The 24,372-nt window shown below is 36.6% G+C and overlaps 3 protein-coding genes across 4 annotated transcripts; all 3 read left to right on the top strand.

Moving 5' to 3' along the window:
* Positions 1-2,022: 2,022 nt before the first annotated feature.
* Positions 2,023-5,182, top strand: LOC106165187 (2-Hydroxyacid oxidase 2-like). Its single transcript, XM_013543294.2, has 5 exons — positions 2,023-2,332; positions 2,893-3,196; positions 3,327-3,457; positions 4,056-4,178; positions 4,396-5,182. Exons 1-5 carry the CDS (start codon positions 2,023-2,025, stop codon positions 4,518-4,520), a joined length of 993 nt encoding a protein of 330 aa, XP_013398748.2. The 3' UTR covers positions 4,521-5,182.
* A 2,383-nt stretch (positions 5,183-7,565) lies between these two features.
* LOC106165185 (uncharacterized) lies at positions 7,566-15,063 on the top strand. Its single transcript, XM_013543292.2, has 9 exons — positions 7,566-7,702; positions 8,196-8,323; positions 10,223-10,325; positions 11,313-11,384; positions 11,909-12,049; positions 12,266-12,636; positions 13,113-13,221; positions 13,566-13,672; positions 14,185-15,063. The coding sequence occupies exons 1-9, from the start codon at positions 7,618-7,620 to the stop codon at positions 14,272-14,274; spliced, it is 1,206 nt and encodes a 401-aa protein (XP_013398746.2). The 5' UTR covers positions 7,566-7,617; the 3' UTR covers positions 14,275-15,063.
* Positions 15,064-15,583: 520 nt separating this feature from the next.
* LOC106165203 (uncharacterized) lies at positions 15,584-22,935 on the top strand. 2 transcript variants are annotated; one of them, XM_013543312.2, is made up of 9 exons: positions 15,584-15,736; positions 17,005-17,123; positions 19,091-19,193; positions 19,579-19,647; positions 19,958-20,167; positions 20,690-21,054; positions 21,532-21,640; positions 22,095-22,201; positions 22,553-22,935. In XM_013543312.2, exons 1-9 carry the CDS (start codon positions 15,670-15,672, stop codon positions 22,625-22,627), a joined length of 1,224 nt encoding a protein of 407 aa, XP_013398766.2. In that variant the 5' UTR covers positions 15,584-15,669; the 3' UTR covers positions 22,628-22,935. The 2 variants fall into 2 exon arrangements, with proteins under 2 accessions (XP_013398766.2, XP_086870348.1); XM_087014222.1 differs by lacking the exon at positions 22,553-22,935 and having other exon boundaries at positions 21,532-21,725.
* The last annotated feature ends 1,437 nt before the right edge of the window (positions 22,936-24,372 follow it).

Raw genomic sequence — 24,372 nt, 5'->3', positions numbered from 1 at the left:
TGAAGCAATGTAGAGGCTGTGTATATGATGGCTGTCAAAACTGTACTGCGGGTGAAGAGCGCCTGTCATAACTTGATGGATTTACATTTATAGATGACCCTTTCAATTTCGTATGGGAATTGTTTAATGTTTGAAAGAAAAATGTATGAAGATTGATTTAGTAACATCTTAAAAATTTATCCTCAGATGAATACTACTATATTCCATTTGCCGCACGTGTAAGTATTATAATATGTGCCTAAATATAAGAAGTTCCTCTTCAAGATGATTGCTTACTAAATAGATATGTTTGCAAATATAGCAAAGTTGTGCTATTTATTAACTCTTTTCTTTGTAATTTATCCTTAAGAAAATGCAGATATTTTCCAAAAAGGTCAACAAAATATAAATGGGCAGACTTGTTCTTATAATCTCTACAAAACCTACATAATTAAAATAATTAAATAACACACTAACAAATGTCAGCTGGCCTTTAATTTAACATTTCTTTAGTCAGTGTTACTAAATCAATATTCATGCCTTTTCTTTAAACATTAAACAACTTTAAAAATATCATCCTCAGATGAATTTTACAAATCACAGGTAGTGAAATACAATTTTATCTCATTTTGCCACACCCGTAAGTATCATAATATGTACCTTGATCTAAGACATACCCTATAAAATTACACATGCCATTCAAAACAATTGGCAGCTTGGGCAATTAATTTGGTCAGTTAACTTGCCCATTATGCTGTTAACAATGCAAAGACACAATTGGGATGTGGTCTGGGCCAAGTCCTAATTGGGCTGTGGTCTTGGCCACTTTTGAATTAAACAAGATTAGGACTGAGCCTGAGACATATACAAAGCGTACTCCAAGTATCTACATGTGTAATGTATTTATCAGCAGCACTGGGTAATACGCTCCATGTATGTTTGTCTGCTTTTTTGATTGTGCATTACTTTTTGTTGTTCATGTTGCCACACATTCGCGGTTATAAATTATAACTTCTACTATTACTACAACTGATATAAGCACGTAAGCAGCAAAAGGTCGAAAAATTGATCGTATATGTACGTAAATGCCATGTAAGTTTAGATTAAGAGATGTCTAACATTTGGGTGTCTGCATTCGTCTGCAGACAGCCACTGAGGCGGTCCTATGTATTCCGCCATGGCTGCCTTGCTGGTTCTGATTGTACTGATGACGGCAACTCGTACTCTCAGCAGTGTAAGTACATGCCATCAACGAAATAGTAGCAGAAAGATATGTAATTCCAAATATATATAGAAATTAATATGCCTTTCAATTAAATTTTTATACTCGTTCGGTTCAAAGCGAAAAATAACCAATGACGCCTTTCCCTATAGGCAAACCGTCGTTTTGTTAACGTGTACGACTTTAAAGATTACGCAAAAAATCATCTTCACCCACACGCCTACAATTACATCGAAAGCGCTTCCACGCGAAGGCAGACATACGACGAGAATATCGATGCTTTCAAGACATTTCGACTGCGGCCAAGGCGTCTGCGGGATGTGAGTCATATTGATACAAGTACAACTGTTCAAGGACAAGCAGTCGCTATCCCAATAGGTGAGTTTGAAATCTGCTGTAAAGTTTACTATATATATCATAAAGTAAGCATACATTTAAATATTTAATAATATTTTAATGCACTGTTGATATTATTGGAATGTGCTGTTTTAAACTTGTTGAAAAGGTTTTTGATAAAGGTACCTAAATATTTGTATAGTTTTTGCATATTCAGAATGTCTTATGTGCCAACAGTAATAGTGACGACGTAAATTCAACTAATTGCAATTCGAAATTTTTCTGTTGGTACATTACAAAACTTTAAAGGGAGAATTAATGATCTTTGTTGGCAATGCTAAACATTGATGAAAACCTGAAACCGGACTTTGCGAAACAATTACTGAAAATTGTTTTAAATATAGTTGTCTTTTCAATAATTTTGAGTATATCAACTGGTACAAGGTCAAATGCTCATTTTTCTTCAACTCAAACCACTTTCGAAGATGACATGTTTTTGTGCCAAAATCCAGTCTACTACACATCTAATTGCACGTATACCCTTGGGATATGAAGATGTTTTCTTTCAAGGCATTGCCCCGACTGCTTTCCATAAATGGTTTCACCCAGAAGGAGTGATAGGCACAGCATTGGGTGCCGCTGCCAAAAACGCTCTTATGATCCTTTCTCAGGACACGGGCACTCCGTTGGAGTCTGTACACAGTGCGGTTCCACACGGACATCGTTGGATGCAGGCGTACATGGTGAAGCCAAGGAACGACATGCTGAGGCACATTAGGAGAGTTGAATCGGCTGGTAATAATTAGAAAAAAAAAACGCTCTTTATCACGGGAAGACCTGTAGTACCTATGGAAGCTTTTTGCAACTGCTGATGTTGTAAAGCAAATGCCTTTTTTCCCCTTCTTATTTGATGAGGTGATGTATGGAAAGTTAACGTAAGGTTACGGTTATTACCGGTATTATATGTGGAAAACTTCCTCAGTTTAATTTTACAAGATATCACAAATGCCAGCATTCAGTTCCAAATAGCATAACTAAGAGAGTTACCAATAGACATCGTTTATATTCCCCGAAGAATGATATTTGAACGGATTTTTCTGCTAGCTTTCTGTATATAAAAGGGACAGATTCATGTAAATAGGTCAGGTAAGGAGGTTAAACGTATGACCAAAAAAATGAAAAAGGAGCAGTTTAAAGCTTTTATGGTTGATCGAGTGATTTATTCAGTTTATCCCTTGACATTTAGAATTTCTTTAAGCCGTATAAGAAGCAAGTAAAAGTGGTATATATGCGTTACTGGGAGTCCACGCTCCACCGACGCTCAAGTTCATTTAAACTTTAAGTATGCATTGTAGGTTACCAGGCAATAGTGCTAACCATAGACGATGTAGCCTTCAGACGGATATCTTACTCTTCTTTACGGGGTGAATTCGAATTCCCCGCCTCGTTCGACTTTGTCAACCTTCCTAGACCAGTAATTGGTGGCACCATAGACGACGCTGATAATCAAATCAACACAGTCACATGGGACGATGTTGATTGGTTGAAAAACGTGACACATCTTCCAATCATTCTTAAGGGAATTTTAACCCCAGAGGACGCCGAACTTGCGGTGCGCCATGGTGTGGATGGCTTGTATGTATCTAACCACGGTGGCCGGTAAGTGGTGCGCAGGGTAAACTTTAATTGCATTGCTCTAATTGATAATTTAAAACGGCGTAAAGGTTAATTGCAAGGGCCCCATCAAACGGTTAATTTGATTTTATTAAAATTTACATATTTATTGCAGCACACTTGATGGTACTACAGCCTCTATCAATGCGCTCTGGGATGTGGTGCGTGTCGTTAGGGGACGATGTGAGGTTTACCTCGACGGAGGAATTCGGAACGGAAGGGACGTTTACACGGCGCTAGCTCTAGGTAGGCGGCAGGGCAAACGGTGTGGTCAGTATAGCGTTATGAGATGCCGGACTTGATATCCCATCTAATTGGTGTTTTATGTAGTTTGTCTTGGCAAATCGGGATGGATGTATAGTCTAGTTCGGTGAAGGTTCTAGTTCGTCAGCAACAACAATAATAATAATAATAGTAATGATTCATTTCCTTAAACCGCTCTACACATGCGTTTTATCTCTTTTTACATATGTATATCAAAACTAAAACTACAGAGATTTATGAAAAACTAATTTAAAAGTAATTAAAACTAAAATATACAAGTTAATCTAAATATTCCTCAATATAACAGGTTTTGAAATTATTTTAAAACAATGATAAAAATCATTAAAAGCCATTTGATTTGTTAAGAAAATTGGACCATAAAAGTGGTGCAGAATTCTCAACTTTCCTTTGACCTTTTTTAAGACAATTTAAATTGAAGCCAATAATTCTTAGCTTATAAAAAAATATGCTCTAAAAGATTTAAGATTAACAAAAATTCAAATTACATGTATGAGGTGACAAGTTATATAACTGTATTGTAGCATATTTGTAGCTATATTTATTTTTGTCAATATTTAAGGAGCCAAAGCAGTCTTTGTCGGTCGTCCTGCTATCTATGGTCTGGCCACTAACGGCTCCCAGGGTGTTCAAGATGTACTTGACATATTGACGAACGAACTAGAAAGTACCATGGCGCTCACAGGTAACTCTGCTCTAGTAGTGCTTAATTCTGTTTTAACGTCAAAAATGCCGGGAAGGGTAATAAATATCATTAAAACATAATCATAATAAGTTAATGCGTTTATGTCTGAGTAAAGCATTTCATTGCTACTTACAAGTTAAACGTAGAGATAAAGGAAAATAAATGGTGTTTTGGCGGTGACTTTTTTTTAATATGCAGCGCTACCGGTATATTTCAGGCGTGACCCGAGTATGCGATATCAGTCCTTCCTATGTTGTGAAGCAAAGTTACTACGAGACTCTCAATAGACCACCATGTCGCCAGTTTTCATCAAAGCAACTTTCGGTTAACTTCGTGGGCTAGATATTCTTCCTGTAACGCTCAAAGAACCAGTGGAAGCCTCTCGAACAAAAGGATTCAGTTTTCCGAACAATAGATGCTCTTCGTGAAGTACTTTCCTCTTTATTTATATTCTGCTTTGAATGAAATGAGAATAATAATGCAGACTTGTTATGGGTACACGTATATGGATTTCGAATATTGTATTATTCTATGTTATTGTTCGCTCGGCTTAGTTGAAGTTAATTGCTGAGCTCATGGTGCTTGTTTCCTCACTTAAGTTACAAGTACATGTACATGTACCTCATCATGAGCACGCAGTTGCCTTTGCTCTACGTTTTCACTTCACCGAAAGCATATCTTTACTCAACGCTATTCAATATTTATCACTTAACTGCTTCACTTCTTTTATCAGAGTTACTTTCAATAAATGCGGTCGTCACCACCCAAATTTCAAACATCATACCTGAGTTTGTCCCTTTCTTTTAATTGGTATGCCATATTATTAAAGTCTCTTTAGAACAAGGAGACATAAAAGAGAATTTACAGTCTTTGGGGCCAATTTAAAGCTTACTTCACTGTGTTCATTGTACGCCCAATTGAACATATTCATGTAATGCAGATTTTTACCACAAGGAAGTCTACTTCTACTTAAGTTAATAATACCTTTTGCTTTCCCCAAAAATTATAAATACATAGTTTAATTGTCTTAACTCTGATTAATGCTTCCGGTATTTCATTCCAATTAAACCCCAAATTCAAATTCCTATTGATAATACAATGGGTTACAACACTTATGTAAAAATAAGCTACAATTGAAGGTTTGGCAAATTACTTCATTCCCTTATGTTTCGTGCATTCTAGCTCCTAGTAAAAACTTCTGGTTATTAAAGAGAAAATCATTATATTCCCGGGTATTTACTAAACGCAATTTTAAATTTACAAATGATTCGAATTCAGCTTGCAGGTAGCATACCAATATTGACCTTTGTTTGTTCACTCGGATGTATAAAGCGTTGTCTAAAATTCACTCATTTGATACCAAGTGTCATTTTATCGAAGATACGAACTAAATTATATCCGTGCAAATCTCTTGTAAGCACCTAGCGGGGAGATTAAAAAAAAAAAAAAAAAAGAAAAAAAAAAAAAAAAAAACAGACAAAGGTTCAAATACAGGATAAAAAACACGTTACGGTCTGTGGGTTTTGAATACTAAAACGGGTGGTTACAATGGCACTATTTAGAAACATACCTTAAATATTGTTGAGAAGAAAACGATGACAAGAAGATAAATAATCCTGAAGACAGATTGTATAGACGTTTCAGCAAACTGGCAAACCGTGATGTCTGACAGTAATGTGACTGTCATACACAAGCCGAATATAAGGCTTGATGACGGCTGCGTGGTGTCAAGACTGAAATATTACCTTTGAAAAAATTCTAAATTCAACACAATTTGATCGTTGTCTGCATCCAGTGGGCACGTAGTACATTACCTCGCCATTGTTGAAAAGAACGTGCTATGCCTGGCCCCTGTAGAAATGAATCAACACGGCGATGGTTCAAACAGTCCTATTCAGTGAGGAAGAGTTGCAGCCATGGGTCACACAAAACGGGCACACCCAAGCAAATTACACATTGTCATATAACTCAATGGCTTAGGCATGGTAATGTATATATATTTTAAATGAAGAAGCCAGTATCCCTAATTAATGATTTGCATTGCATCACCTTTTGCAAAATACACGAGAAAGCGTCTTGTGTCGTAAACGGCAACAATATTTTGACCGCTGCATTATAACTTTCTACAAATGTTGAAGTCTAGCTGCCAAAGAATGGGAGATCTAGGATCGACATCCCGGTGGTTTGTGTGTCTCATTTTAACCGTGTGTCAGTTTTTGGCGTTGTGACAATCGTTAGTTATTTAGCAAAAACACAATTGCAATGGTAAAATGTCATTTGAGAAAACGTGCCCATGTGAAGGATTGTTCACGGACTGATGCGTATAAACGAATTACATTCAGCTGAAAACACTTTTAAAATGACTGGGGGGGGGGGGTATTCTTTAATTTAAGAACGCACTTAGGTCAAATGGAAATTGGATTCGGTAATAATGGAAATTAAATTTTGCTGCTTCTATTCTCAGATACTCTTTCGTATCAGTTTAAAATTATTCTCTAAATTGCCGACCGCCTCATTAATGACTGAAAAAGGTTGGCGTACATCAAAACGTCTGTTAAATAAACTAAATAGAATGTGGTTTTGTTTAGTTTTTTCATTAATAATAAAAAGGAAAAGGGGCAGATGGTCATTGTCTTTCAACCAAATGCAAGTTAGTCCCACCATGGTCATTTTTTAACTTTTTGAACTGAAATTCAGTTCGAATTGGCAAAATTCGAACATCTATATAAGAATTAATGCAAAGTTATCAGATAATTTAAATCTGTACAAATGGGGAGCCCTTTTTGGTCGATGGCGGTTTCGTGGATGCCAACACAAGATGTACAGCACTCCAGCATGTAAATAAACGCAACACTAAATTGTCACCGGATTTAAACCTCAGTAAATATATCAGTCCTTTAATCGCTCTTAATACATTCTTCACTGCCTGCCAATAACCTGGGCTTGCACATTCCAGTGACACTAATGTGTGTAATGCACAGAGTTTTTATGTTTGTGGTCCCCATCTTTGCGGCTCGCCTTAATTTAAAGTATCATACAAGACCAAGGCGTGAAGACATATCGCCCTGACTGAGTGAACAACATTGCAGTCTCTGGTCTGCTGTTTAATTTCAGCCTCATTAAATCGAAGTTGATTTTAGTGTTATTGTTTTGGAGGCCATGTTGCTGCGCAATAAAACATTTAGATTTATTTAGCAATTACTCGTTTAATGTTCATCCGTGGTGCTTTTTAACGAATAATTACGAATGAGGATTCAAATTTGGGCCTCCTAAATGCGTGATCAATTTAAATAAGGTGACATTTGCAAGTGTCTTCTTTCTAGCATCTAATTAACGCGCTGACACTTGCTAAATATAGTGAATCATCAAGACATTGATTTTCATTAAACCTTCCCTTCCAATTTACCATGGTCACTTAACGTCTTTCTTCATCTACAAGATGCACGCGCTCGTGGTTGTCGTTTTTGTCACCTCTTTCGTATTTCCACAGGGAGTTTCATCAAAATCTTACATTTTTGATGAAGGTAAGGTTAAAAATGACTTTTTTCATATCTTGCAATGTGTATCAATAAGATTGAAATAAGCTAATGCAATTTTTCTTGTAACATAAGCTGATATGTAACGTAGATACTGAATATTGATATACGATGATGTATTGTAATTTGTGGAATGTACATGTTTGAAGTAAGACATGCGTCACATGACCTGTTAGAAATCCCAAATCAGGTTGATGGTCTCAATAAATTTCATCTTCGGATTTTTTATTGAACCGAATTACGGCGGTCATCAGCACTGGTGTATCAGGGTGATAATGAAGGGACGCAGTTCACTTTTTAATGCCGAATGCGTACCTAAATGAGTCTTTTTAATTGATGCATTTATCTTTAAAGCCTCTGTCAACCTATGCCCAACAATAATACCCCGCCCGCCCCCCCCCCCCCCCCCCCCCAATATTTGAATTAAGACCAAAGGAGATGGTTTGTAAATGTTATTATTTTTATTCTTACGCCATTACAGGCGAGGAGTCCCTATGCACAGACGATCCCCAGTTGCATAACGTGGGTCACGTACGAATAGACCCAGTAAACTGTGCCGCTTACGTCATATGTGAGAAGTTAGGAGCGGCGTACCGGGTTCATCATATGGTGAGTATAAAAATGAAAATAGCTGAAAGAGAGATTTTGACAAAATTCCTCACACAGTGTCCTGGCTCTCCTGAAAAACTGATTAATTATTCACCGTCAGTATATTGAATTAAAATTCGTAATATATCCTATGCAAAAGCGATGTTTATCTGCAATGATTTTTAACTGGAGCCAAGCGCACAAATGCATTGATCTTAATCCAGTGTCGATGCATTACCATATTACCATATTCGCGTGTGTACTTTTAAGTTGTACCTTTAAAAATGTTGTACATTCACCTGAGCCATTTGTATACAGTGCTCTGTAAATGAAGGATGTTTGGCATACATGTATTGCTCAAAAAATATAAAATATCCACCAAACTCTTTGATTTTTGTTCGGGTGAGATGTGTTGGAAAGTCGTATTACAATTCAATGGCGATATTTTCCTGAATGGAACTCATTTTTAAGAAAAAATTAAGTCTTTGAAATTGCGCTCCACATATGTGTCTAAATTATTCACGGACCCAGAATAACAAAGAGTTGAGAGGTGTGAGCCCCCTCCCCCCCCTCGCCCCGCCCCGCGCCCGACATCCCCTTTTGGATTCCATCTATTCCACTGATTTGTTAACTGACATTAAAATCAACCAGGAGGATCAAAATCGCCATTCTGTCGTGGTTAGTAGTCATTTGATAACTATCTCGGCACACACGTTTGCCAAGTGCAAATTCCATCCTGTGGTAATTTCTAAGTCAAACTATTAATTTTATAGCCGACTGCGACAAATATTAATGTATGTGTGTATGGTGAATCTACCAGAATTGATTTTACAGACTGAGGTCACGCATTAACCCACTCATTAGCTCTTGTCCTACTTGGGTTATAAGAAGGCCACGACAGGCCGTTGATTATTGAAAATCAGACACAAAATTGTAAAAAAATGTAACACATCGTCAGGTACATTATGATGAAGAAAACCAAGACATTGATACATCTAAACGACATCTTAGGGTCAAATCTTCTAAAATGTTTCAAATGTACATTGTAGTACAAAACTATTACAACCAGCTCCAGTACCCAGCCTTTCCATGCTAAATTAAAACGGTGTTCTTGCCAACTAAAATTAATCAACTTTATCCCAAAATTATGAAGATTGAAAGTCTTAATTGTCCTCGTAATGTACACGTGTCTGTGAATAGAGATGAAAGTAGAATAGTGTGCTCTTCAACCGCTTTTACCTTGACGGATCCAGAATAAATGTGTACCCCGAAATTTCAGTTGAATAAATCTACCTGTGATTAATGATTAAGAGACGGGCGTGAATGCCTGGTTTGTTGAAGCCATCTGAAATATTTGAGCAATGTGTCAATTGATGCTGATGTCTACATTTATAACATGTGACCGATATGCACCGTAGAATTCAGCTTTCCATCAAGGAAAGAGGTCTAGTACAGGGAAAGGAAATTCGCTTCAGCAGGTCGGTGCAAGGAAGTCACACAGAACTCTAAAACTTATAAGAATTAAGTAAATTTGCTTTTCTCAGTAGCTTATTATTGAAATAGTTTACATCCAATATTTCGATGTCTAACAGAACATCTTATCAGGGAACGAGGCTATTCCGCTGAATATATACCAGTAGTCTCTGTTCAGGAGATATCCTGTTCGACATCAAAATACTGGAGGCAAAGTACCAGTATTTCAATATCAAGCAACTGAATGAAGAAAAACTACTTAATTATCATAACATAACACAGCTGATGTACTTCTTTTCTGTCCAAAGCACATTTTTTGTAACGTGAATGAACAGTGTGACTTGCAGAAAGGAGGCTACTCGGTATGATTAGTATCCAAACGCGTATACCATATTTTACTAAAATATTATTTTTTTCATTTCATGTTTTTTTTCATATCACGGTCAGGCATGTAAACCCGGGCTGCTGTTCGACACCAACAACCTATGGTGCGACTGGTGCGATGCAGTGAAATGCGATAACAGGCCCATACCAGACGGACACTGCAACGGTAGGCCTATACAAAGCTTATGAGACGATGCTTTAATGTTAATACTGCGAGGTTGACATCCTCAACCCTATTTTGTTTTTGTTATTTTTCTTTTCGGCATTTTCCCAAAAGTCTGGTTAAAATGTTCCTTAGGCTGATAGTGTTACAAACTGAATGGAAATTTCGCAGTTTATTTAAGCGGTGGAGAGAAAGCACTCACTTAAAACTAAAAAATAAATGCATGTGTCACGTGGACAATAAATGGCGTTGTTCTGGCCATGAAGAGACCCATTATTTTTAATGCTCTGTTGCTGTAGCAAAGGAATGTCATTTATCTTTTTCTATGCTCTTAATGTGTGGCTCAGCTGGTGGGGCCACCATTTCTACAGACGGGATTTGTTCGTGTGGTATCGATGGAATGCTTACATGTACAATGAATTAAACTTGATTTAACCCTCAATTATGTCGACTGTAGGTGTAAGGTAAAGTGGTTCGTCTGGGTCACCACTGGACCTTTTTCCCCTTTCCACATATTAAATGTAGCATCTTTATTAAAAATCATTCTAACCAACTACCATATAGCCACCTAAAATGTAATTAAGTATATATGCATATGCATTCCTTGATTATAACATTGTCTGAACATCAGTCTTTGTGTAAAACACATTTTGAAATTTTTACTGGAAGTTTGTCACTGTAAATGTAGACTGAGATATGAGATAGTCATGGTGAAATGCATTTGTACCGAAATAGTTAAATTAATAAAAGTATACTGGTAAGCAAAATGGAAAGTTAGCAGTTAAATCAGAATTACCAGGGTTATTTTTTTGTCATTCCTATTGCATGACAGATGTGTATAAGGGCAAAGTACTGAGTATAATATTATATGTATAATACGTATAGGTTTTAAAATTTTAAAAATGAATTTTTGCTCTCAGTAGCATTCACACGCCCACACATTTATAGCCATGTTGGATATTTGGACTTTATGACTGAGTTATCTTACAGACACAAAAGTGATTCTGCAAGCGGCGGAAGCACCACCACCTTCACCACCGCCACCCTCCGTGTTACTGAAAGGTAAGGACTCGAGCAGCCTCACTCTTGTAGCAAACAAACGGACATTTCATTTGGCTAAATGTTTTGCTTGACGAACCTTATAACACGTATAAGTTTATAAATACTGCGAAACCGGCTACCTTGCTGTTTTGCTACCCACATTTTTCTTTTCTTGTTAAATGGTTAAATGCTAAAAAAATCCATGGCCAATAAAAATGTAGCCAATGTGTAAATTATATCTACCTTTAAAGCGTGGCTGTTTTGCTCTCGGGATGGGTGGGTGGTTGTTGGGGCGGGGGGGGGGGGGGGGAGGGGGGGGCAGTCTGAGAGCGGAGTGCATCCCATGCCCCCCATCGCTATTTTGTTTATGAATGATCCACCCCGAAATAAAATGTGCCTCATACACGCATGGTAAAAGTAAATACTTCTGCATGATGGATTTTCGCGTTCTTGCAATTAATAATCTGATGAATCTGTCTTAATCACACATCATGAGTTAAGCAGTGTGACAACAGAATGTAGCAGTATATATCACTTGGTTTCAGAAAGTTGTCAGTTTGAAAAATTCACACGCCACACGCTGGTGAATGATTCCCGGTCTTTTTACCAAAATGACAACGGTACCTACGAGCTGGTCTCTTGTGGACACTATGACTTCAACCTGGCGAGATGTCAGTGCGGCCCGGGTAAGTGCCAGGATGATGGATGATGATACTGAACGCGCCTGTAAGTAAACTCCATCATGAAATGCTTTAAGGAAGAATACAGCAGGCATCTAAGCACAGTCACTTACATTTTAGAGTGCTTTAATATATTTGCTAGAAGAGTTTGGTTTCACTTTCAGAAATTGAAGAAATGTTTGTACATGAAATATTATGTTCCATCTTTAATACTCATTGCAGAATATTTCCCAATCGTTTACGACTTCGAGGGCGGTGACTTTCGATGTTCTCGCCCGGGCCATAATCTCGTCTGGACCGGCATCTACGGGGTCCTCACAATCGTACCAAGGGGCAGGGTCAATCGGTACGCCGCCCATTTCAAAAACGGTCATATGGAAATCCCATATTTTATGAATAGGAGATTTGGGGATACTTCTGTTGCTTTTTTCTACAAACGCCTCAAAAGCTCCGGCGGCAGCCAGGGACTGATTAACAACGGGAGAGTGACAAAATCTGGGGCACCGTCTGTACAAATATTCAGTGAAACGTGGTACATCCGAGGGGCAGTGAAGACGAATGTTACAACATACGAATTCATGTACAGGGACAGTGTAGGTTAATTTTTTCCTCTTTAATAATGCCATTTCTTTGTCTTTTGCGTATTAAGGGATAAAATATGGTACTTTTATATAACGGGAAATACTAGTACATGTATTTGCATATCTGTGACATACGTTACATTGCTAAAGGACCCAGTTAAATATGAGGACCACCGTGTCAAATAACCGAATTGTAGAATATGCACAAATTTTAGTTTGCATGATGCCAGTAGGTCTAGATATAATGTGAACAAAACTTTTACTTTTATCATCAATGTTATCGTCATACAATATATTCCTTCCATAACAACTTGTACTATAAGTAACGGTGAGTGACAGCGGTATTTTTCAATCGTCGTACTCGTACAAAACCATGTGCTGTTGAACCCATAAAACCAAACAAATACCCTCGACGCCACTATAAATTTAACGTGGTTTGTTATATAATCAGTACATAGTTCGTATTGTTTCGTTGTTTTCACTTCCAGGACAACCGTATGAACGAGGGAGACTGGCATCACGTGGCCTATGTCTGCAACAGCACCAACCTGCTGATCTTTGTGAACGGGACACAGAGAGTGAACGTACCTATTGAAGGTAAGGTTTGTATGCATGATCTTATCGTCTACGTGTTATAACACTTTTTTTCCATCCTCAGCGTTGTCAAGTTGCCTGCACCATGGTAACTGTCTCCATGACAACGGTCATCACGTGTTTTAAGTGTGAGGGCTGGCAGAGCAACAGCCTTGACTAGTTTTATACATACATGTACATCCTCAATAAGTAAATAGACAAATGAGATAATAATTAAATAAATAGAAACAATACCAAATGAATGGATAATTAAATGGTTACACGATGAAAGTATTTTGGTTATTTTTTAACTGTGCGTTTTAATTACTGAACAGTGCGTTATTTTTTCTGAATAATATTATTTTCAGGTCAGATTGCTAGGCAACCGCATTCTCCAATGGTGATAGGCGTAGACAGATATATCGACCTTGACCTTGGATTCGGATCGTCAAGGTTCAGGGGTTACATGGATGATGTAAGTGTTCTAGCCAAGCACATGACACTCACAAACTATTGATATGGCCCTGAACTTAAACATGCCTCTGGCTCAACCAAATGGTATAACCCTTTTGTCTCTTAATTTGTAATACAATTGATTCATTTTTCTTTGAAAAAATACTGCATGGAGATAAATCCACATAAACTTATCTGGCGAATATGACCTTCATGCACCAATTACTGGTAAAAGGGAAAAACGTCAAAATGCTACATGGTTAAACAGCGGGTCACTTTAAGGGGGGGGGGGGGGGCTAAGTTGCAGTGCATAGTTTATGTTTTGAAAACGCTTTATCGTGGAAGAATTACAAAGGCTCCTTAAGCAGTTGATGGTTTATTTCATTTTGTCTTAATTAATCAATGTTGAAAGACGTTGACTTTGCCCATCTTTCCACTAGTAAGTGGCCTCCATCCGTTTAAATATGTTATTGATGTGTATATTTTGTATTGGTTTATTTAGATTTCTATTTGATGTTTTTCATTTCATTCCAGATTCGATTTTACGACTGGGCCATTAGTCACGACGAAATAGAAGAACTGAACAAACAGCAAGCCTATAGAAACGGCGTCCCCAAAAGTTAAGGAACATTAACTGAAAGCATTTCAACTTGTCACTTGGAGCTGAGGACGAAAGACCATAATTGTAGTCCACGTACAATTAAAACATGTGTATATAACACGTTATTCAATGGAAGATACATACTAGTGCATCACATCTCTTATTTGCTAAGACAAAATGGCGGAGCCCACCCCGCCCATTTCCCCAAAAGAAGTGAGTAAAGACAATGATCAATGCTAAAAAAATTCATATGAGTTCACTCTCTACGACTATATTCTAAGAAATGCCCGATATTGCATCAATTTTGTTATTTGTTTTCTGCTAGACAGAAGCGGGGGATGGTGGAGAGGTTTTATAGATTTTATTTTACTCTCCTTGTGCCCCTGTGACCCCAGTTTCTGTCGTGAATAAAAGGAGGAGCGCGTGTAGTCGACCCACGTGCATGATCAGAGAACGACGGGATTCTTTCTCACAACGGGCCATGCTTCAATTTATAACTGCATGGGCAACAAAATTTTTGTTGTCGGACAATGCAAAGAGACTTCACAGAATGTCTTTTGACTTAGTGACGCACTGTACAAGGCTGAATAACGAAAAGCGACTACAATATATGATGCTTGTTGCGCAATGCTCCACTGCCCTGCTTAATTGTACACCAACTGTTAATTCACAAGCGCTCTTAATATTTAAAGCTACAAAACACACTGTACATGTTAGCTTGATAATAAACTGTTATGTGTTGAAAACAACTAAAATATTATTAAATGCTTTGTTTATTGCCAATGTGTGGTTTTGATTGAATAAATACCAGTGTTAATACCATGACTTACTACTTATTTAGGTTCTAGAAGCTTTATAAATATATACTTTCAGGTGAGCATTTTATAGCCATTTATGAAACAAACAAACAAAAAATACAATTGACATATATTACTTTTTCGGACCTTAGTGACCCCCCCCCCCTCAATTTGGAAATCGAATCTGAACAAGCTGATCATCCCAACACAATTTCGATGCTGCGTACCGTTTTTTAATCACTTTTACGATATTCAGGACATACATGTATACCTGACCCTGCATGGTTTGTGGTTGCATTTTGTTAAGGTGAAATACACCATAATGTTGTTTACTAGAAAATTTGTCCCACAAGTAGATCTTATAATCATCAGCCCTCTAAACTCAGCTGTGACTTCGCCATGTTGACTGTATAAATAATCATGCAACTTTAAGCAGACTTTAGAAAGTTTAATGGGCGTTTAACTACCTGAATGTTCTTATTTCCAATTTAAGTGAACGCTCCCTTGCTCTTCTGAGGCGATTAAGTTAATTGAAGAAATTAAGTCTTTTATATGTTTTAAATGCATGCGCATGTATATAAATGTTGACGGCAGTTTCGTATTTATTTTGATTACCCCGACATGGATTTTTTGTTTGTGGCATTGATTTTGACAATATCTGTGGGTGTGGTGCAGCCGGCAGCTGTCGGTAAGTTGAAAACCTCTATCTTTTACTTAAATATGTTCAACCAACGTCTTACTTCATCTTAATGTGATGAACACTAGCTGGAGATGCAGCATTCAAATCACAAAGAAAAACGTAAAATGGTGTGTAGAAAATTTAAACATGGATTTCGCATTTTACGTTTAAAACAAGTCAAGAACAGTATTTATCCTTATCTGTTTGCAGTATCAAAAATATAATTAACAGCAGTATTTCCTGTGGATATTTTTATTGAATTCTGTGATCAGTTAGAAATGTCATTTAATAATCGCTGTGGTAGATATGGGTTCTTTATTATGTATTTTAATTTCGCATTTAAACCTCACTAACCAATTAGTGGCCATTTTCTTTCCTGATTATTCCTTGTGTCCTTTAATGTCTGTGTATAGCCTTTCATCTAGCCCTCTCCCCGGTCCTGTCGCACATATCTTCATTTGACGCCTCCTATGACAGCTACTACTCCTATTTGTCAATTCATTGTTCGCTTTCTTTTCTATTGGCGATATTTTCTCTTGCAACTTAATTTAAAATCCTTGCTGATGCTTCACACTGCTTTTTTTTGTAGATAAGGATAAGATGGTAGTTATCTTCTGCAATATATGATTACATATATAATTAAATGTTTCTAAATTTTCAAACAAATGCCTTGCAGCTGAAAAAGCTGTTGTTCTATTATTTTGTTCAAAAATTGGCTGTGGATGTGTTCCTATTTCCGCAATTATCCTGCGGCCACAGGGAATTTTCAATTGCAGTACCCATTTTATGGAATGAACTACCTTCACGCACTCGGACTATTGATAGTGCTGATGTTTTTTTAAAAAAAGACTTGAAACATTCTTATTTGCACAGCACTTAAAATTAAAATCTTATATTCGAAATTATATATTTTCTTATTTTATCAGACAAAGTTATTTTGTTTAGACAATTAATATCATAACCAGCATTGATCATTTTAATTGTTTTATTCACTTTAGCTTTTATTATTTATATAATTACTTGTAATTCTGATAATTTTATTTGTAAACAGCACTGAGACGGAAGTGTAGTGCTGCTTTTAAGAAATAAATATTATCATTATAGTTTAACTGTCCACACCCCCGCTTCATCCCGACTTAATTCAAACCCTAAAATGCCAGGCCTCTCTCTAATTCTAATCATACTAGTACAAATACATAATTCAGTGGCCTCGAGCTCATTTTTCCCCTTTTACTCTGATTCTGACTCGTTTTTTTGTTTGTTTCCGTCTTCCGCAGACCCGTGTGCTGCAGACGCCGACCAAGTCAATGTCGGCCCGGTGCGTGTGGATCCAGGCAACTGCGCTGGCTACGTGATGTGCGAACATGTCGGCAATTTCAAGCGAACTCACTACAAGGTCAGTCACCCTAGAGCTAGCCCAGAGTTCTGTCGTGCTTCTGACAGGGACATTTTCTACAGTTTCTTCACGACAAAAAGTCAGACTTGGCCAGACCTATTTCGAGACAAATACTTAGTGGTTTAGTAAAATAAAGTGACAATTTGTCTAATACAATAGTCAATTCTTTGTATTTCTTAAAAGAGACACCTTATTGTATCTTAAGTGACTATAACTAGTAACTAGTATCTTGAAACAAAGTAGACAAAATTATTTGGTCTAAAATTTAGGATCCACTTTCGGTCTTAAGTTGTTTTGTATAAACGGCCCTTTCGCGCCAAGGGCTTTTGCATACATGACTGTATACATCTACATTATAGAGACGTGCTCCAAAGCTTTATGCGTGCCACTTTTATTATACGGGCATAAGCTTGTGTTGTACATTGGGCAGGAAAGAACCAGTACATTATTTTGCATGTGAAAGGGTGTGGACTGTCTGCGCGTTTGTGGCTGGATAATGTAATAGAAGTCCAGACCCCTGTTTCACAAAAAAAAAAAAAAAAAAAAAAATAAATAAATAAATAAATAAATAAATAAAATAAATAAATAAATGAAATAAAATAAATCATAAAATAATAATAATAATAAATTAATTAATAAAATAAATTAATAAATAAATAGTCAGCTTCTCTGACTAAGAACTTGGTTTCCAACGTTACGTTATCACATGCACACATCTTGCCCTATCAGGAAGAGGGTCACAGCACTCTCATGGAAACCCTAATAAATTAAGCCAGAAACTATTTTTTGTGAAACCGGGGCAAGTCTAGATAGTTACAGTTACCGTATACTGTAGAGATACATACAGAATATAGAGATACACGTTTTAATCATGAACGTTAAATAGTACAGTAATAACTTAAAACAAACCGTCTTCATTGCAAAATGAACAACAATTCGCGTTCATTTTTAAATGTGAAAATCCATCTTTGAACCTTCGGCACATTAGGTCTAATAATAAGATTTGGGGGTTCATAACCAGACATAATATCATCTTCATTTATACAAGTACATGTACGTCCCTTGGCTACATATATCGGTAGTGTGACAGCCATAAACACAACTTATAACTTGGACACACTACATGTATATTCTGATAGTGTAATTTTTAAACCTGAGGTCTTCCGCTGAAGCATTCTACTGCAAATTATATACGTTACACACGCCTTGTCCATATATTCGATTCAGGACAATTGTATTTAGAACCTCCTGTGTGGGTGAATTCCCAGCAAACACATAACGTTATTATAACGTTACCATAACGTTATTTTACCAATAAAACGTTATGGTCACGTTACTGTAACGTTATAAAACGTTCTGTGTTGGCCGGGTTAAGCCTTCAGTGTACTGTTACATGGTCTTGTAACAAATCTATTTAGATGTTTTCATATAGTTTTTTCACTATTCCCGTTAGGCAGTTTGTTTAATTTTTCATGCATTAATTGTAAATGAACACTGATGCTGAACAAGAATCTGACAAGTATATTTTCAAGACAATTACATAGGTTGTTGAAATGACGATTTTCAAAGTGTCGCATAAAACATCAATGCACAAATACTTTTATCATCAACAATTATTGATACCATAGCGCGCACTATGAGTTTTCCCACTTTTCAATTGTTTACATGTAATAAAAGAGGCAAATATTGTGCTTCGCTGCAGCTTGTAAATAGTATGAAATATCAAATCTACACACCGTTAGTCTATTATTACCAGATCAAATCGAGTCCAAAAAACGTTACACAATTTAGTGAAAAGACCGTTTAAATACTTAGTGATTATAACCTCTTGCTGGCAAAATATCTTATCAATTTCTATGTCTCCTCCATCCCAGCGTACCACAAACTTCCATAGTCCCATTCACAATAAGAAAGAAGGCAACAAAAATACTGATTGCTCTCTATAATCTGATCTCTGCCTATTCCAGGGATGTAAACCTGGACTTATCTTCGACCCGGTGCCCCTCTGGTGTGATTATTGTAACAAGGTAGATTGTGGCACTCGACCTCTCCCTGACGGCCACTGCGAAGGTGAGATGCTACTGCAGGCCAGTAGCCAGTTTTTTTTTTTTTTTTTTTTTTTGGGGGGGTGGGGGGTGGAAAAAAAAACATTTTGCTTGGAAAAGGTCCCTTTTGGGTAAGAGTTTGTCTAGGTACATGAAGGTTTCATGTTTAGAGGTCCACTTTTTCAGAAAAAGACCCCCCCTTTTGAAATTGCTAGCTACGGACCTGTACTGTGTGAATATAATATAAATAAAAAATAAAGATTCTTCAAGTACATGAAACCAAAGCTATCTCACGTATCTTGGGTTTTTCTGAGCCCAAATCTCAACTTATTGAGATGTGCTTTTTTTCGTTGAACGATACTTTTTAATTACAATATTTTAAAAAGAAAATGACACTATTGTTTTTGTAGGACTCATGAGTTCGGTGAACGCGACAACCACGGAGACCCCACTCCCGCCTCCAGATGAGCTCTTGGGCGGTAAGCACATTCAGACTTAGTAAAAAAACTGGACAAAAATTCAATGTTTGGCCGTAATAACTCAATCTTAATACGATTTCCATCCTCCTCACGATTAGAATTGTACAAAATCTACCTTGCATGCCCTGACAAGCCATTTTGTTTCAATATACCACGACATGTGTTTTCGTGTAGTAGTAATCACTCGTAGCAATATGAAAGGTGCTGCCTATAAAAACTCAAGGCATCAACCCCCCATTCTGCAAGATTGATAAAAAATAACCAACGATATCTCAATATCAAAACTGCATCTGAATATACTGCATTCCAGATAGTTGCAAAGACATTGAGCAACTGGTCAGATATGTTATAACAAACAACACCAATGCATTCTACCGCCTGAACAATGGCCGCTTTGAATACGTCAGTTGCGGGCCTTGGATGTTCTCTCTTAGTATATGTAACTGCGACGCACCAGGCGCTCAGTCTTTGCTATACAAGGAAGGACTGAAGATTTCTGTGGTATCTGGAGTATCTGGAGGTTAGTAGTGCATTTTGCGGTACGTAATCATAATTGGGAAGATTATAAATAATACAATATTATCGGTGCCAAAAGTATAATTATGAATATATAGTACGCTTTTTGTGTTAATTATTTTCATTATCACAAATATTTTACAGGAAAAATACTTATTTGTTGTCATTTTTGAACATCTGACAAGCTATATACACCTGCTGTGATTCTGTAAAACCGTAATAGAATCAGGTTTTGTTAAGTAAATAGACGAAAATAGAGATGACAGGCTACGAAACGTCGTACGCACTATATTGGTAGCTTTAATTTCGATAAAAATTGTACACTTTTCATTACTCTACATGTCTATATTTTTTTAAGAAATCTGAGATAGTCATCTTTGTAAATGCACGCACATGTTAGTGTTTTTTTTTTTTGCGATTACATTCAATTTTAATCTTAATATAAATTTATAATTAAAATTCATTTGAACATTTCATAAAAGTACATATAAAAACACATGTATAAGACTGCATTCCATCATTTCAGGTATATTCCCTATCGTGTACGACTTTGAAGGCGATTTCAAAGCCACACGGCCCGGACACAACCGAGTGTGGACGGGAGTTTACGACCAGGCCTACATCGTACCCGGCGGAATTGTCCACAAGCGAGCCGCCATGTTTAAAGAAGGCCGTATGGAAATTCCCTATTTTCAAAATACATTTTTCGAGCAACTGACGGTCGCTTTTTACTATAAGCGTTCCTCCAAGGCGGGCAGTGGAACAATGGGCCTGGTGAACAACGGTCGCTCAGCCCTGCAGCCTTCCATCCAGATTTTCTGCGAGAGGACCTACATCCGGGCATCTTTGTTAACTGACGTGACGACATACGAGATACAGCACAGGGACAGAGTAATATTTTTCAAAAATACATTTTATTTTTAAATGTTGAATATAAATGCACATGTTTTTATCAGTCTGTGGTATATCGGCTCTAATGGCTTTGTCAACATAAAAATGTGAAAATGCTTTGTTTTGAAGTTAACCACAGTATACCAAAGTGCCGACAACAATAAAGCCACGTATACTACTATCCTGTATGTATCATCTGTCTTTAAAACCAAACATAAGCAGACTGTTTAAAACGATTGATTAGAATTAAGAGTTACATATCTAAGAAGGTGAAAATGACTTGTTTATCCGAAGTTTGATGCAGTATATGCAAATAAACGTTTTCAGAAATTATGTTTCATTTATATAGCTCCACAAATGTTCTCAGACGACAATGTTTACTATTTGAATAATACTTTTTAAGTTATTGGACTATTTTTGGCAGATTCCGTTTTCAAAATAAGTGCGATAAAATACACACGTACACACTTTTTCCAGAGTAATCCATTAGAAGCTGATGTTTGGCACCATGTGGCGTTTGTTTATAACACAACGAGTCTGGAACTGTATGTGAACGGCACGGGGAGAGTGGAGATTGATGTTGAAGGTAAGATCAGCCGTAGAAGGGAATGGGCTCTTGGGATTACTCAACACAACGCAACGGATAAGAGACTGAAACAAACTTAGTACAGGTACAGGGTTTGAGGTAGAAGGTTAACTAACAATTTCACTGCAAAGCCAATGGCATTTCAAAGCGTTGAAAATAGGCCACAGCAATCTCGGTTAAACGGAAAATAATTTTCGGCGAAAGGTTCACAAGCTCCTTCGGTAAACAGAAGAATGTTTTTTGGCATTCTTTGGCTTAAGTGCCAAAACTGTAAAAAGCAGAGTCATAAATTATTTAGCATTTATTAAAAACAAAACTGTTAAAGTTATTGAATTTTGAATTAGGCACATCTTTTGAGAAACCCGATATACATATTCCCAGGCAGCAGATTGATTGAATTATTTCTGAAACAAATCTGGGAGAGAATTACTTCATGTTTTCTATTTTGTTCCAGGTAACATGTTAAGACGTCCCCAGGCGTCCATGGTGGTAGGGCGGGACTATTATATAGACGGGGACTTGGGACAAGGAACTTCCAGCTTCGTAGGAATGATGGATGATGTGAGTTGAGTCAGAAGTTCTTTGTAGATTGTCAGAATTTGCCTGCGTTTTGATTATGCATTTATCATAATGTGTTATACCTCAAAAAGAAAAAAAAAACAAAGTTTGAAGATTACAAAGGTATCCAATTATTCGTTAAAGATTTGCATAGTATTTCATCTATTTGCGTATTTACATTTTTAATTATATTTTGTGAGATAAAATATAATATAATTACGGCGATTTACGAAACAACATATATCGACGGTCTCCTCCTCTTGCGAATGCTACATGTAAGTTAAATACCAGAATAAAATGGATCGCTTGTATAAGATTAATTTATTAATGCTGTTGTACTTTTTTCCTTTATAGTTACGGTTCTATGACAGAGCATTGGACGACGACGAAGTCATGGCACTGTTCGAATCGCGCAATGGGAATAATTAAACATAGGATGAAAGGTCGCAATTCAAGAGCTATTTGTATTCGTATCACCTTTTTCTTGAACAACAAATGCGTTAATGATGCACAGTTCTGACTTTTTACCCACGCAGAATGTTGCTATGGTAACACTGTCACGCACTCAAAGCATGATTGGAATTGTACTGGATTTAGTTTTATTTAATAGTTTTCTATATATGTCAATGTGTCTGGACTGTACTATTCAAATATGCAGGCTGCTTTGACTCTTGAATGTTATAATGGATCATGGCGTCATATTTTTACCCTTTTAATTAAGAAAGTTAATGCATGCATCTTTCTGTATTTTTATTTTTATTTATTTTTTTTGCGTAAAAGTTGTGATATTACTGTTAATGCAGCTGTCTTAGTGCATTAAATATAATATCAAAACTGAACATTGCTGTAAGAATATGATATCGAAAAGAACCATTTCAGTTCGTCACATCGATGCAAAAATGTTCTCAAACGTGTTCTATGCAAATACTGAAAAATTCGTTCAGTGCATTATGATCCCAGACTATTTCTTAGAAATGGGACTGTCATGCTTGTTAAAAGACGAGAATCGGATTTAATGCAGAACTGTAATGCTGTGTTATTTACATAACATTATTAACAAGTGTCGTATAGATTCCTGCTCCCTATCCTTAATTTTATTGTTCGTGGCAGTATTTGGTACCAACTTTATCTTCCTTGGCCAGATACATGTTTTACATATCTTTGATCTTTTCAATAGCGTGGGCTGTGCTGAGACGAATGGCTCTTCTTAAACATTACATGCATACAGTTTATGGAGTTTGGGGTCATGTACGCTGGTCATTCGACATTTCTTGTATCCACATTGAGGAAAACATTCCAATGAATTATTGCTCTTTTCAGTGAAGTATATAAAGCAAAAGAACCGCATAGCTAACAATTCGTATCATTTACTTACATAAAGACTTACAGTGACTAGACATTATGAACTTTTAATGCAAAGTAAGCAAATCAAGTACACGTCATAAGTTAAACATACAGTGCAATATAATATAATATAATATAATATAATATAATATAATATAATATAATATAATATGATATATATAATATAATATAATATTGTTAAATGGATAAAATTGCGTGGAACATTGGCTTGAACGCGCGTTGATAGGAGCTTCTATAACGGGGATTTCAACGAAAACGACATTTAACTCTAATGCGGCATCTTTAAGTTGTAACTTCAATGGTATGCGGTTCTTGAACACATGCACTTATCAAATGTCCTGAAAGCAAACTACGCGAGTTAATGATCAAAACTACTTAACTCAACTCAAGTTTGAGTTCCGTTTTTAAAAGAGGTTTCATGACATACTTAAGCGTTAAGTGTTTGAAGTCTATCATTTAAACAGCCAATAAAATGCCGGAACTGAATCTTTTTTTTCCATTTTTGTGCATAATGCAACATATTTTAGCAGACAGCATAAAAGGACACTGCTCTTTAGTAGTTAATTTGGAAAAATACGCAAAAAAATTCTAAAATTTCAAAACTGAACATATATTGAAGCCAAGCCGCAAAACCGTTAAATTAAGTTTGTAATTTAACAAGGTGCATGTTGGGCAGGTATGTCTTATACCTGTTATATTAAGTCCGTCTAAAACGTTAAAGACATTAGGCATTTTATTAACCAAAATATAGTCTTTAACCTCATATTTCCTCAACTTAAAGCTCCATTTATTTAGCATCAGAAAGGAAG

This window comes from Lingula anatina, chromosome 5 (genome assembly GCF_051362555.1).
Source record: "Lingula anatina isolate TDL-2025a chromosome 5, LinAna3.0, whole genome shotgun sequence".
In the NCBI taxonomy this organism is placed as follows: Eukaryota; Metazoa; Brachiopoda; class Lingulata; order Lingulida; family Lingulidae; genus Lingula; species Lingula anatina.
The sequence above is the reverse complement of the archived record's forward strand: the minus strand, read 5'-3'. Positions and strand labels throughout refer to the sequence as shown.